Source organism: Pongo pygmaeus, chromosome 20 (assembly GCF_028885625.2).
Source record: "Pongo pygmaeus isolate AG05252 chromosome 20, NHGRI_mPonPyg2-v2.0_pri, whole genome shotgun sequence".
NCBI lineage: Eukaryota > Metazoa > Chordata > Mammalia > Primates > Hominidae > Pongo > Pongo pygmaeus.
The window spans coordinates 19,981,550-19,993,937 of NC_072393.2; the positions used below are offsets into that span (position 1 = coordinate 19,981,550).

Here is a 12,388-nt window from a genome sequence, read left to right on the forward strand (position 1 = left end):
GATCGCTTAAGGCCAGGAGTTTGAGACCAGCCTGGGCAACATAGCAAGACCCCGACTCTACAAATTAAAAGAAAAAGAAGAAAGAAAACTCGAGCCAGAAGAATGGAGGGCAGATTCAGGGTGGGACTCCCAGACTGCTTGGGGTGGCCTAAAGCCTATAGGATCGAAGTCAGACGCGAGAGAGGACTTCCAGCCACCTAAAGCGGGTCCGAGCAGCTTGAGGCTGGATTCCAAGTGACACTTCCCTCAGGCAGCTTGGGATGCAGCTTGGAGGACTGAGTGGGCTCGGGGAGGGAGTTCCAGCAGGCCACGGGGAACCCAGGCCAGGCTGAGGACGGAGGCACAGCCAGACGCACCAAGGGGGGCGACCCAGAGGGGTTGCTCGAGCGCCGGTCACCCAGGGCCAGGGGGCGAGGCCTGAATGGGGCGTGGCCAGGGCGGGATCTGCGGTCGCATCCCGCCCCCACCCTCAGTCTCAGCGGCCGCCAGACCCGCCGGAGTTGGACCCGAGCACGCCGCGGAGCCCGGACCCTCCCTCGGACGCTCTGCCCCGGCCATGGCGTCGCTGCTGCCACTGCTCTGTCTCTGTGTCGTCGCTGCGCACCTGGCGGGGGCCCGAGGTGAGGTGCCTCCAGCCCCCGCGCCCAGCCCCTGAGGCTCCCGAAGGCCTGGCAGCCGGCCTTGGGTGAAGCCGCACTCGGGGAGAGAACCCAGGGACCCATGCGCTTCCCCGGGGACTGGGTCTCCTTCACCAGTCGGATCCCCGCGACCACCTGGGGCGCGGAGCGGGCCTCATCCATTCTCTTCCTTGGACAAGCCGGGAGTGTGGATAAGAACCTAGGGTTCCTCCCGGGGCTTGGACTCTGAATCACCCGCCAGGTCTCCCACCCTGGACCGAAGGGGTCGGAACTGGCCCCTCCCACCTAACTCCCACACACCCACTCACTCCGACCGCTGGAGAAAGAAATGCCCATCCCTGGAACACTCAGTGGGGTGGGGGACGTGCCCACTTCTCAAGTGAGGAGACTGAGGCGCCCAGAAGGAAGGGGCTTGTCTGACCTCATCGCTCTGCTGGGAGTATCTTGGACAGCTCGTATCTTGGAGAAGCCAGTCTAGATTCCAAGGACTTCCCAGCAGCTCGGACTCTAGTACACGGATGGAAGATAGACTAAGGGAGGGACTTCCAGCAGGCCAAGTGGATGAGGGGGAGCCCAGCCTGAGGGCAGAGGCACAGCCAGCTGAATTTCATTGATCTCGCGGCAGCGAAACACAGTGGGAGGGAGACTCTAGCCTAGGGGAACTGGGTGGTACTTGGACTTCCCCAGCCGGGGGGTTAGGGCTAGGCCAGAGAGAGGTACCTGGCATTGGGAGCCTGGTGGTGGTCATGGCCAGCGCGCTGGAGGAGAGTGTATAGCAGCCCTTGGGGCTAGAGCTGGGTTCTGGCCTCTCAGAGCCTCAGTTTTCCCTCCTGTTAAAATGGGGATCATGGGCCAGGCACGGTGGCTCACGCCTGTAATCCCAGCACTTTGGGAGGCCGAGGCGGGCGGATTACCTCAGGTCAGGAGTTTGAGACCAACCTGGCCAACATGGTGAAACCCCGTCTCTACTAAAAATATAAAAATTAGCTGGGCCTGGTGGAGCGTGCCTGTAATCCCAGCTACTCAGGAGGCTGAGGCGTGAGAATCACTTGAACCCCGGAGGCAGAGGCTGCAGTGAGCCGAGATCGTGCCACTGCACTCCAGCCTGGGTGACAGAGGGAGATTCCATCTCAAAAAAAAAAAGGGGGGATGATCATGGCTGCACCTTGCCTAAAAGGAGGCTCCCAGCGGTCCCCATCAGTAGCAGCGTGCTTCCTTCTCCCCACTCCTCACCCACAGACGCCACCCCCACCGAGGAGCCAATGGCGACTGCATTGGGCCTGGAAAGACGGTCCGTGTACCCCGGCCAGCCCTCACCAGCCCTGGAGGACTGGGAAGGTGAGTTAGCCTGCCTTGGAGTCCCGTCTCTGCTGCGGGCTTGTTGCGGGGGGGGGGGGCTTGGGCTACTGGGGTCGTGTGAGGAGAGGGCACACACTGGGCGAAGGGCCCGGCGCCGTCCTGGTCCCCGGACATGACAGCCCCTAGAGGTGATGACCCAAGTTCAAGATCTAAGTGAGAGGCCGGTCAGACAGAGGCAAGAGCTCAGCGCACCGGGATGGACCAGGTCAGGCTCTGGGCGGCAGAACTGGGGTCGCGGGGAGCCCAGTCTGCCCTGCACCTGTTTCAGGCCGCTGGCTCGGGTCGTGGGCGCGCTCGCCTAGCCGGTGCCCACCGGGGGAGGGGGCTGAGACAGCAGGTAAGGCCTTTGCACGCACGCATGGGGGCCTACAGGCCGCCGCCACGGGCCCAGCGCGTGCGGTGCCCGCAGAGGCCAGCGAGTGGACGTCCTGGTTCAACGTGGACCACCCCGGAGGCGACGGCGACTTCGAGAGCCTGGCCGCCATCCGCTTCTACTACGGGCCAGCGCGCGTGTGCCCGCGACCGCTGGCGCTGGAAGCGCGCACCACGGACTGGGCCCTGCCGTCCGCCGTCGGCGAGCGCGTGCACTTGAACCCCACGCGCGGCTTCTGGTGCCTCAACCGCGAGCAACCGCGTGGCCGCCGCTGCTCCAACTACCACGTGCGCTTCCGCTGCCCACTAGGTGAGGGCGGGGCTGGTGACGGGGGCGGGGCTTGGAATGGGCGGGGCTGGCAAAAGCCGGGAAGCGTCGTGGGTGGGTGGGACTGGGAGGGGCAGGACCGTGTGGGTGTGGGCGTGGCTGGGAAGAGCCGGGGGACCCTTAGGCGTAGGACGACGTCAGAGGGCGGGGCCAGGCAGGGCGGGGCTTTTGAAGAGAGGCGCTGGGAACAGCGCGGGGCCCAGGTGCACCGTCAGGAGGCCCAGTGGGTCAGGACCCATGTCCGGCCCCCTGGAACGCATCTCCCTCCGGCTGCCCTCATTAGAGCATCTGTAAGAGCTCAGTTCTGTGGCGTGTCTTGAGCCCAAATGTGTGCAGGATGCAGGGAGAAGAACAGGACTGATCCCCGGGACCTTATGCGGGGGTGGGGAGGTGGGTCGGTACCTAAACTATGTCTGCGACAGGCGCGCCTAGGGGAGCATAGGTGGGGGCGATGGCAGATCTGCTCTCTGGAGTGTCCGCCCTAGGATGCACATATGTGAGGGGGTTGGGGAAGAAGTGTCCTTTAGTCCCAGGTTACCCGGAGGCGCAGTTCCTGGGGAGGGCGGCCGCCTGATCTCCGTCACTGCCTTCCGCAGAAGCCTCGTGGGGCGCGTGGGGCCCGTGGGGTCCCTGCTCGGGGAGCTGTGGGCCAGGCCGTCGCTTGCGCCGCCGCCACTGCCCAAGCCCCGCTGGGGATGCGTGTCCCGGGCGTCCTCTGGAGGCGCAGAAGTGCTTACGGCCTCGGTGTCCAGGTAGGAGGGGCGGGGTCTGGAGGCGGGGGCCCTGTACAAAGGGGAGGAAGGGGAGGTTAGGGGCTGAGCCTGGGAGAGAGGGTGGAGTTAGAGGCGGGGCCTGGATGTAGAGAGGCAGTGCTTCTCCTGAGCGATGCCTAGAGGGGAGGAGCTAGTTGGGGGCGGGGCCTCGTGGGACGGGGCTGTGAAGGGCGGGGCCTGGTGCAGGGGCGGAGCCTGGAGGACCCAAACTCTGGAGCCAGGTGGAGACCGGCCCTTCCTTCCCTCCTGGGCCCAAGGAGCACTGGTAACTATGCACATCTGGACAGGTGGATGCCAGGGGGCTCTTGTGCAGGCAGACATGGGCAGATAGGAGGGGGTGCTTCCCCTGTGTGCATTCCAGACCGTACAGATGTCTTCGTGGGGAAACAGAAGTCAGTTCATGCACTCAGGGTGCACACGTGCATGGCATTTGCAGCCCCCCCTGGTCCCCCACGCCCACACAGACACCCGCTCACAGCCTGGCAGACATGATGCCTAGGCCCTCCCAGGGCCAGACACCGGGCAAGCCAGGAGGAGACTGGAAATTCCGCTAGCGCCTGGGCTCCACAAACACGGCCTGGAGACTGCTCCGGGGAGCCCGTCACAGGGTGGGGGCACATGGTGGCCAATGGGGCTTTGGGGTCCCCACCCCATCGCGCCTGGCTCTGCCCTCCCGGCGCCTGTGCCCTGAAGTTTCCAGTGGAATTTTCCATTTTATGGAGAAACCGCAGGATTGGGAAGGGGGGCAGTTGTTCTCAGCCCAAGATCCAGCCCCTTGCTGGGCCCCCAGCCCCTGTCCAGACATTTTCTCTTCTGCTGGAAAGGGCAGTGCCATATTTTGAGACTCACCTCTCCTGTCCCCTCCTATAGGACCTCTTCCCTACATCTCTGGATCCCAGTTCCTACCCCCTGGCCCAGCCCTGACCACTCAGCCCATCTCCCCTTCACACTAGGGACTGCTCCAAGCAGGGCCATGCTGAGGCCTCTGAGAGGCACCTTATGGGGGGGGCCTCAGACATATTTGTTGAGTGACTGATTGAATGGAAAGCCCTCCTCAGGAGGGAGTGTGAAGGTTTCTCTGTCCTGCTTCCTCTCCATATCGCCCCAGGGTGCAGCCTTGACACCTGTGAGTGCCCGGACCACATCCTCCTGGGCTCGGTGGTCACCCCATCTGGGCAACCACTGCCAGGAGCCAGGGTCTCCCTGCGAGACCAGCCTGGCACTGTGGCCACCAGTGATGCTCACGGAACCTTCCGGGTGCCTGGTGTCTGTGCTGACAGCCGCGCCAACATCAGGGCCCAGATGGATGGCTTCTCTGCAGGGGAGGCCCAGGCCCAGGCCAACGGATCCATCTCTGTGGTCACCATCATCCTTGATAAGTTGGGTAAGCACCCTTGCAACATGGGGCATGAAGGGGCTGAGGATCTGGGGAGGAAGTTCTAGGGCTCGAAGTCAACAGAGGAAGAAATGAGATGTGACACCGTCATTGGCGAAGGCGCAGAGTGAGTGAGCATTTCTGGGAGAAAGGAGAGGATGGGGACGTTGCTCCTAGGAAGGGTGGGTGGGAGAAGCTCTGATCTTTACCAACTTTGACCCCAGAGAAGCCATACCTGGTGAAACACCCTGAGTCCCGAGTGCGAGAGGCTGGCCAGAATGTGACCTTCTGCTGCAAAGCCTCCGGGACCCCCATGCCCAAGAAATACTCCTGGTGAGCGCCCGCCCCGGGCTCAGGGGCATCTTCTGCGGCTTTGGGGTTAGATTCAATTTCATGTCGTTATGTGGTTTCCCATCTGGAGAGTGGAGAAAGTGTTAACGGGGAATCAATTGGGTGGGAGAGGGACTACCAAGGAGGCTGAATGGGGCCAGTCTCGCTGGGGAGGAGGCTGACTTTGGCAAAGCCTTTCTGCAGCTCCCCAGCCTGCAGACTGGGGGCGACACAGCCCCTCCCACTGAGTCCTATGGTGTCGCTCACCTGCCATCCAGGTTCCACAATGGGACCCTGCTGGACAGGCGAGCTCACGGGTACGGGGCCCACCTGGAGCTCCGGGGACTGCGCCCAGACCAGGCTGGCATCTACCACTGCAAGGCATGGAACGAGGCGGGTGCCGTGCGCTCGGGCGCTGCCCGGCTCACTGTACTTGGTGAGTGTCCTTGGCCACAGCCCTGAGCAAGCCTTCACCCAAACGGAACCCGGACTGTAGCTAAGCTCAACCCCAAATGGAGCCCCCACTTCAGACTGATCCAATCCTAGGCCTCCACTGAGCGCCAACCTTCAGTCCTTACCCTGGGCAGACCCCTGTCCCTTAGGTGGAGTCCTTGACTGCAGGCAGAGCCCCCAGCCTTGGCCTCCATGAAGTCCTCCTCCCTGCCCTGACCTGCATGTTTTCTTTGTCCCCAGCCCCAGGCCAGCCAGCCTGCGATCCCCGGCCCCGAGAGTACCTGATCAAGCTCCCTGAGGACTGTGGCCAGCCAGATAGTGGCCCTGCCTACCTGGATGTGGGCCTCTGTCCCGACACCCGCTGCCCCAGCCTGGCAGGCTCCGGCCCCCGCTGCGGGGACGCCAGCTCCCGCTGCTGCTCTGTGCGCCGTCTGGAGAGAAGGGAGATCCACTGTCCTGGCTACGTCCTCCCAGTGAAGGTGGTGGCAGAGTGTGGCTGCCAGAAGTGTCTGCCCCCTCGGGGGCTGGTCCGGGGCCGTGTTGTGGCTGCTGACTCCGGGGAGCCGCTACGCTTCGCCAGGATTCTGCTGGGCCAGGAGCCCATCGGCTTCACCGCCTACCAGGGCGACTTTACCATTGAGGTGCCGCCCTCCACCCAGCGGCTGGTGGTGACTTTTGTGGACCCCAGCGGTGAGTTCATGGACGCTGTCCGGGTCTTGCCTTTTGACCCTCGAGGTGCCGGCGTGTACCACGAGGTCAAGGCCATGCGGAAGAAAGCCCCGGTCATTTTAGATGCCAGCCAGAGCAACACGATCCCCCTGGGCGAGCTGGAAGATGAGGCGCCCCTGGGCGAGCTGGTCCTGCCTTCTGGCGCTTTCCGTAGAGCCGACGGCAAACCCTACTCGGGGCCTGTGGAGGCCCGGGTGACGTTCGTGGACCCCCGAGACCTCACCTCGGCGGCGTCTGCCCCCAGTGACCTGCGCTTCGTGGACAGCGACGGCGAGCTGGCTCCGCTGCGCACCTACGGCATGTTCTCCGTGGACCTCCGTGCGCCCGGCTCCGCGGAGCAGCTGCAGGTGGGGCCGGTGGCCGTGCGGGTGGCCGCCAGCCAGATCCACATGCCGGGCCACGTGGAGGCCCTCAAGCTGTGGTCGCTGAACCCCGAGACCGGCTTGTGGGAGGAGGAGAGCGGCTTCCGGCGCGAGGGGTCCTCTGGCCCCCGGGTGCGCCGGGAGGAGCGCGTCTTCCTCGTGGGCAACGTGGAGATCCGGGAGCGGCGCCTGTTCAACCTGGACGTGCCTGAGCGCCGCCGCTGCTTCGTGAAGGTGCGCGCCTACGCCAACGACAAGTTCACCCCCAGCGAGCAGGTGGAGGGCGTGGTGGTCACGCTGGTCAATCTGGAGCCCGCCCCCGGCTTCTCCGCCAACCCCCGCGCCTGGGGCCGCTTTGACAGCGCGGTCACCGGCCCCAATGGCGCCTGCCTCCCGGCCTTTTGCGACGCCGACCGGCCAGACGCCTACACTGCCCTGGTCACCGCCACCCTCGGCGGCGAGGAGCTGGAGCCGGCCCCTTCCCTGCCCCGCCCACTCCCGGCCACCGTGGGCGTCACTCAGCCCTACCTGGACAGGCTGGGGTACCGTCGGACGGACCACGACGATCCCGCCTTCAAGCGTAACGGCTTCCGCATCAACCTCGCCAAGCCCAGGCCAGGTGACCCCGCCGAGGCCAATGGGCCTGTGTACCCGTGGCGCAGCCTGCGGGAATGCCAGGGGGCCCCGGTGACCGCCAGCCACTTCCGCTTCGCCAGGGTGGAGGCGGACAAGTACGAGTACAACGTGGTCCCCTTCCGAGAGGGCACACCCGCCTCCTGGACTGGCGATCTCCTGGCCTGGTGGCCCAACCCGCAGGAGTTCCGGGCCTGCTTCCTCAAGGTGAAGATCCAGGGTCCCCAGGAGTACATGGTCCGCTCCCACAACGCAGGGGGCAGCCACCCGCGCACCCGCGGCCAGCTCTACGGACTTCGGGATGCCCGGAGCGTGCGAGACCCCGAGCGTCCGGGCACCTCGGCAGCCTGCGTGGAATTCAAGTGCAGCGGGATGCTGTTCGACCAGCGGCAGGTGGACAGGACGCTGGTGACCATTATGCCCCAGGGCAGCTGCCGGCGCGTGGCCGTCAACGGGCTCCTTCGGGATTACCTGACCCGGCACCCCCCGCCGGTGCCCGCGGAGGACCCAGCTGCCTTCTCCATGCTGGCCCCCCTAGACCCTCTGGGCCACAACTATGGCGTCTACACTGTCACTGACCAGAGCCCACGGCTGGCCAAGGAGATCGCCATTGGCCGCTGCTTTGATGGCTCCTCTGACGGCTTCTCCAGAGAGATGAAGGCTGATGCCGGCACAGCCGTCACCTTCCAGTGCCGGGAGCCACCGGCCGGACGACCCAGCCTCTTCCAGAGGCTGCTGGAGTCCCCGGCAACAGCACTTGGTGACATCCGCAGGGAGATGAGCGAGGTGGCACAGGCACAGGCCCGGGCCTCAGGTCCCCTCCGCACCCGCCGGGGCAGGGTCCGGCAGTGACGTGGGCCGGGGCCTCGCTTTCCCGCCTCCCTCCAGACTCCTCTGACCCCAGGAAATTTTGCCCCTCCTTCTTCTCCAGACAGCCCCCTTCCCAGGTGTCTGGGCCCCCTTTCTCCTCCCCTTTCCAGAACTCAGAGTCAGACAAGAACCCAGAGCATCCGATGGCAGAAACACCAGGGAGACAATTGTTGCTGTGTGGTATGGAATGGAGTTTGCTGTGACTCTGGGGCCAGCACCCTGGGGACGATGTTCAACCCTAGCCTGAAGGGACCCGCTCCCAGCTCAGAAGCCGTCTCTGACTTCTCGTGCGTATTTTGACCCTGATTTCAATCTTCTACCCTTGGGAGTTCTGACGTTCGGCACAAAGTCCCCTCTGCCTGTTTGGAGCTCAGTGCTAGACCAGGTCCCCTGCCCCGAGCTTTGTTTTTGGGGTTATTTATTGAAACAAAGTGTGGGGAGCTGGTTGTGGGTATGAGGGGGGTGCGGGGTCCAGGCTGGGCCCAGTGAGAAGAAGGAAGGGGTTCCCATGCGGGGGAGGCTCTGGGGCTGAGGGGAACAATTCTCACGTGTTTGGTGCTTAGAGACCTGCCCGGGGCGTTGGGGTGAATATTCCTGCCCTCTGGGGGCTCAATTAAAAATGCTTTATTTCCAACTCATGGTGTCAGGCTCTAGGGAGGAAGGACAGAGGCTGGGGCTGCCCGGCCCAGATACACCTTTGCAGGCAGAAACACGTGGAGGCACACGCGGTACCAGGGGCAAGAAGCGCGGGCGGCCGTGACCGCTGAACACAGTAGCAGCCTCTGCTCTGGCCTGGCCTCCTTGGCTGTGCCTGGCCGTATGCCCCAGGGCTGCAGCAGGCAGGGAGGGGCCCTGGCAGGGGAGCCTCTGAGGCAGGCAACAGCGAGCCAGGCCACTCTGGACCTCCTCAGTCGAGTCCACAGCAGCCCCACCCTGGGCCCCACCCACCTGAACCCCGGCCACACCTCGGTCATGTGGCGACGGGGCTGCCCGAGGCCAGGGCTTTCTGACCTTGCCAGGACCCTGGGTCTGGAGGCGGCAGAATCACGGCTGGCTGGCGGTTTGTGTGCACGTGTGTCCTCCTGGCGCTCCATGGGGCTGGCGCTGTTCTGACCACACCCCCACTGTCCAGACAGAAAAACTGAAGTCCTGGGGTCTGGCATGAATCCCAGCAGGTTTGAGCCCCCTATAGCTCTAGGTGTGTGAGTCCCCAGGGTCCGGGGATGAAGGCATCAGTGTGGCAAGACTGGAGTGGCCTCCAGGGCACCTGGGATGGGAGACTTGTCCCTGGCTGACACCCCCCAGGGAGTGGGGGTGTGGAGCATCCCTTAGCTTAGGGGGCAACTACCCACTTCCTCTTCAATCTCCCACCCATCCACTGGCCCCCCTCCCCAGACCCCCTGATCCCATCGTCCACCCATCCAGCATTTAGAGGCTCGAGCTCTGCGCTAGCAACTTCAGGGGCCCTGAGAGAGCCTATCTCTCTAGGGGGAGACAGGCTCACACGTGCAGACCCCAATATGCCCTGGGGCCAGTGCTCCACCCAGAGGGTCCCCGGCTCTTGTCCACTGGCCACATCCCCACTTCGGCTGAGGTCTTGGCAAATCCGAACCTCCGCAGCTCTCACCCTTTCAGTCAGGGAAACCCTTCCTTTGCCCTAGGGTGGACTTGGGGGCCTGGAGGCACAGGAGAAGCCCAAAATGCCAGGCGTCACCCCTGGTCTCTGAAGGTGGGCCTCAGGGCTCTGCTGGAGTTTGGGTTTGGGCAGCCCCAGCCATCAGCACCCCAGCCTCACCCTCGATAGGCTGTGACAGGCAAGAGAGGCGAGATGCTTTGAGGTCCCTGAGGGAGCTGGCAGGGCTTGGGAGAACACACGTTTATCCAGAACTTATTGTCTCTACACCCCCAGCTGATAGGCTCAGAGGCACAGGCCCCCCTCCCAAGGCAACCTAGGTTCCCGGCCTGCCTGCCGCAGAGCCCTGCTCAGGGCTGCCTGGTGGGGGTCCTGGGGAGGGGCGGGAATGGGGGCGCTCCCATTTGCAGTGGGCAAAGCTGGCTGCAGTTTTCCAGGCGGAGGGTGATGAGGTGTCAGGCTCCACGGCCAAATACCTTTCATTGAGAAAGTGTTGGGGCCTCCGACGCTGCCAGGCTAGGGCGGCCAGCCAGGCATGGGGCGGGCAGCTGGCCCAGCCCTGTCCCCTTCCCTAGGGTGGGGCAGGGGTGGACGGGCATCCTCCTGAAGCCCCCTCCCCAGTCACCATGCCTGGGCCTGGAAGGACATTTCAGCAGGAGGACACGGCTGAAGCAAAAGCTGGGCAGGGCATGGGGGCTAGAGTCCAGCTCCTCCCCATCCCTGCTGATAACTCTGCAAGAGGGCAGTGTTTGGCCACAGTTTCCAGATGAGGAAACTGAGGCTCCAAGAGAAGGAAGCCATCAACCTGAGTCAACAGCCTTGTGCCTCTTGACACTGCCTGTCTCCCCCCGCTGCAGCCCTCAAGCCAGGAATCCCACCCCCTCCCTCCTGGAACCTGGGCTACCATCCGCCTCCTGGTAAATCCATTGTCTACCCCCCAACAAAATTGGGGCTGCCAGACCACACCCCCTCAGTCTGGGAGGAGTGGGGGGCAGGGGACCCCCCTAAAGAGACCCCCAGCTGCAGCCACCCTGGGTCAGCTCAGGGCACAAACAGGCCCTTGGTCCCGCCCACGGCATTTTAGACTTTTATAATTTTAGAACCAGGGGTTCTTAAAATTCCTAGCACCATGATGGGGAAAAAATCTTGGAACAGTAAAATGTTTAAAACAAGAGTCTTAAAACCACAGAATCCAAGAGGAGGGAGATAAAAATGAACACACATTGAGCGTTCACTGACTGTAAGCCCGCCGAGCCAGCCCCCGCAAAGCCTAACTCACTTTAAGGGCATTTAGTGTAAATCTGTTGCCTTGGGATCCCCAAAATATGCTTTTAGGGAGGATGATTTTTACCCCCATTCCACAGCTGAAGGAATCTTCTCAGGGTCACACAGCAAGTGCGGATACTGTGGGCTGGGGGAAGGGCAATGTTTCCTGGAGAAGGGGACATAAGCACTGGGTCTTGAAGGATGTGTAGGAGTTTGCTGGGTGGCCAAGGCAGGAAGGAAGGGCATACCAGGGAGCTGGAAAGGTGAACGTGAAAGCTGGAGGAGGGAGACCCACAGAGGGCGGCAGTAGAAGGGAGACACAAAGGGGAGGTGAGCAGGGGCTCGAATGCTGAGTGAGGAGCCTGAGTTCTTTGGTGAGCAATAGGGAGCTATGGGTTGTGCTGAAGCAGGAGAAGGTTACACAATATCTCGTGACAAAGACTCCCTTGGAGCTGGTGCAGGACTCAACTTCTTAAAACATGCTTCTTTCATGGAACTGGGGTCTTCTCCCTCCCACTTGGGGGCCCCTCCAGGGTCCAAACCCTGCAGCCCAGCGCCCTCTCGCCTCCAGCTGCCTCCTGTCCTGGCTGAACATCTCTGGCTCCTCCACTGGGGCCTCGTGGACCTGGCGTGGCCACCCACCACTTCCCCAGCCCCGTCTGTCTCTCTCATCAGCCCTCAGAGTTGGGTCTGACCCAGCCTCAGACCCCAAAGACTGGAGCCAGCCTGGCGGGGAGACCTGGCTTTGGTCAGGTGGGGGAAGCGCTTGTGCTTTAATGGTGGAAACAAAGGCAGGATGCCACAGGGTGAGAGCAGACCAGGCGAATGCCATGTCCCAATGCCTCAGCCCTCCCAGGGCAGGAGCTAAGGCTAGACCCCTGGGCTGAGGGTGGAGGGGGTCTGGGTAGGCAGGAGGGAGGAGACCCCAGCCATCAGGGAATCAGCAGACCCTGATGTTTGGAGGTGGATGCAGGGAAACAAACACTACCGTAGGCAGGGCGAGTGTGTCACACAGAGCCAGACACGCCTGTCATCAATCTCGAGGTCACACTGCCCTCGTCACGCCCCATCCCTGTCCCCTGTAGTCAGGGGCATGACTCCCTCCTTCCCATACTTCCTAGCCAACTTCTCATCACCTGATTGGTGACACTGTCACCCTCAGGACAACCACATAGGCAGTTGCACTCGAAAAGAGCATGAGGCCAGACACACCAGACCCATGGGACACGCTGGACACTGTCCCCCCTCATCACAGCAGCACGGGTAG

At 63.1% G+C, this 12,388-nt stretch overlaps 1 protein-coding gene across 1 annotated transcript; it reads left to right on the forward strand.

Annotated features, from left to right (window-relative positions):
• Nucleotides 1-216: 216 nt before the first annotated feature.
• CILP2 (cartilage intermediate layer protein 2) lies at nt 217-8,856 on the forward strand. Its single transcript, XM_054465094.2, has 8 exons — nt 217-620; nt 1,878-1,976; nt 2,407-2,679; nt 3,294-3,449; nt 4,579-4,854; nt 5,070-5,178; nt 5,454-5,611; nt 5,869-8,856. Exons 1-8 carry the CDS (start codon nt 422-424, stop codon nt 8,202-8,204), a joined length of 3,606 nt encoding a protein of 1,201 aa, XP_054321069.2. The 5' UTR covers nt 217-421; the 3' UTR covers nt 8,205-8,856.
• Nucleotides 8,857-12,388: the final 3,532 nt, after the last annotated feature.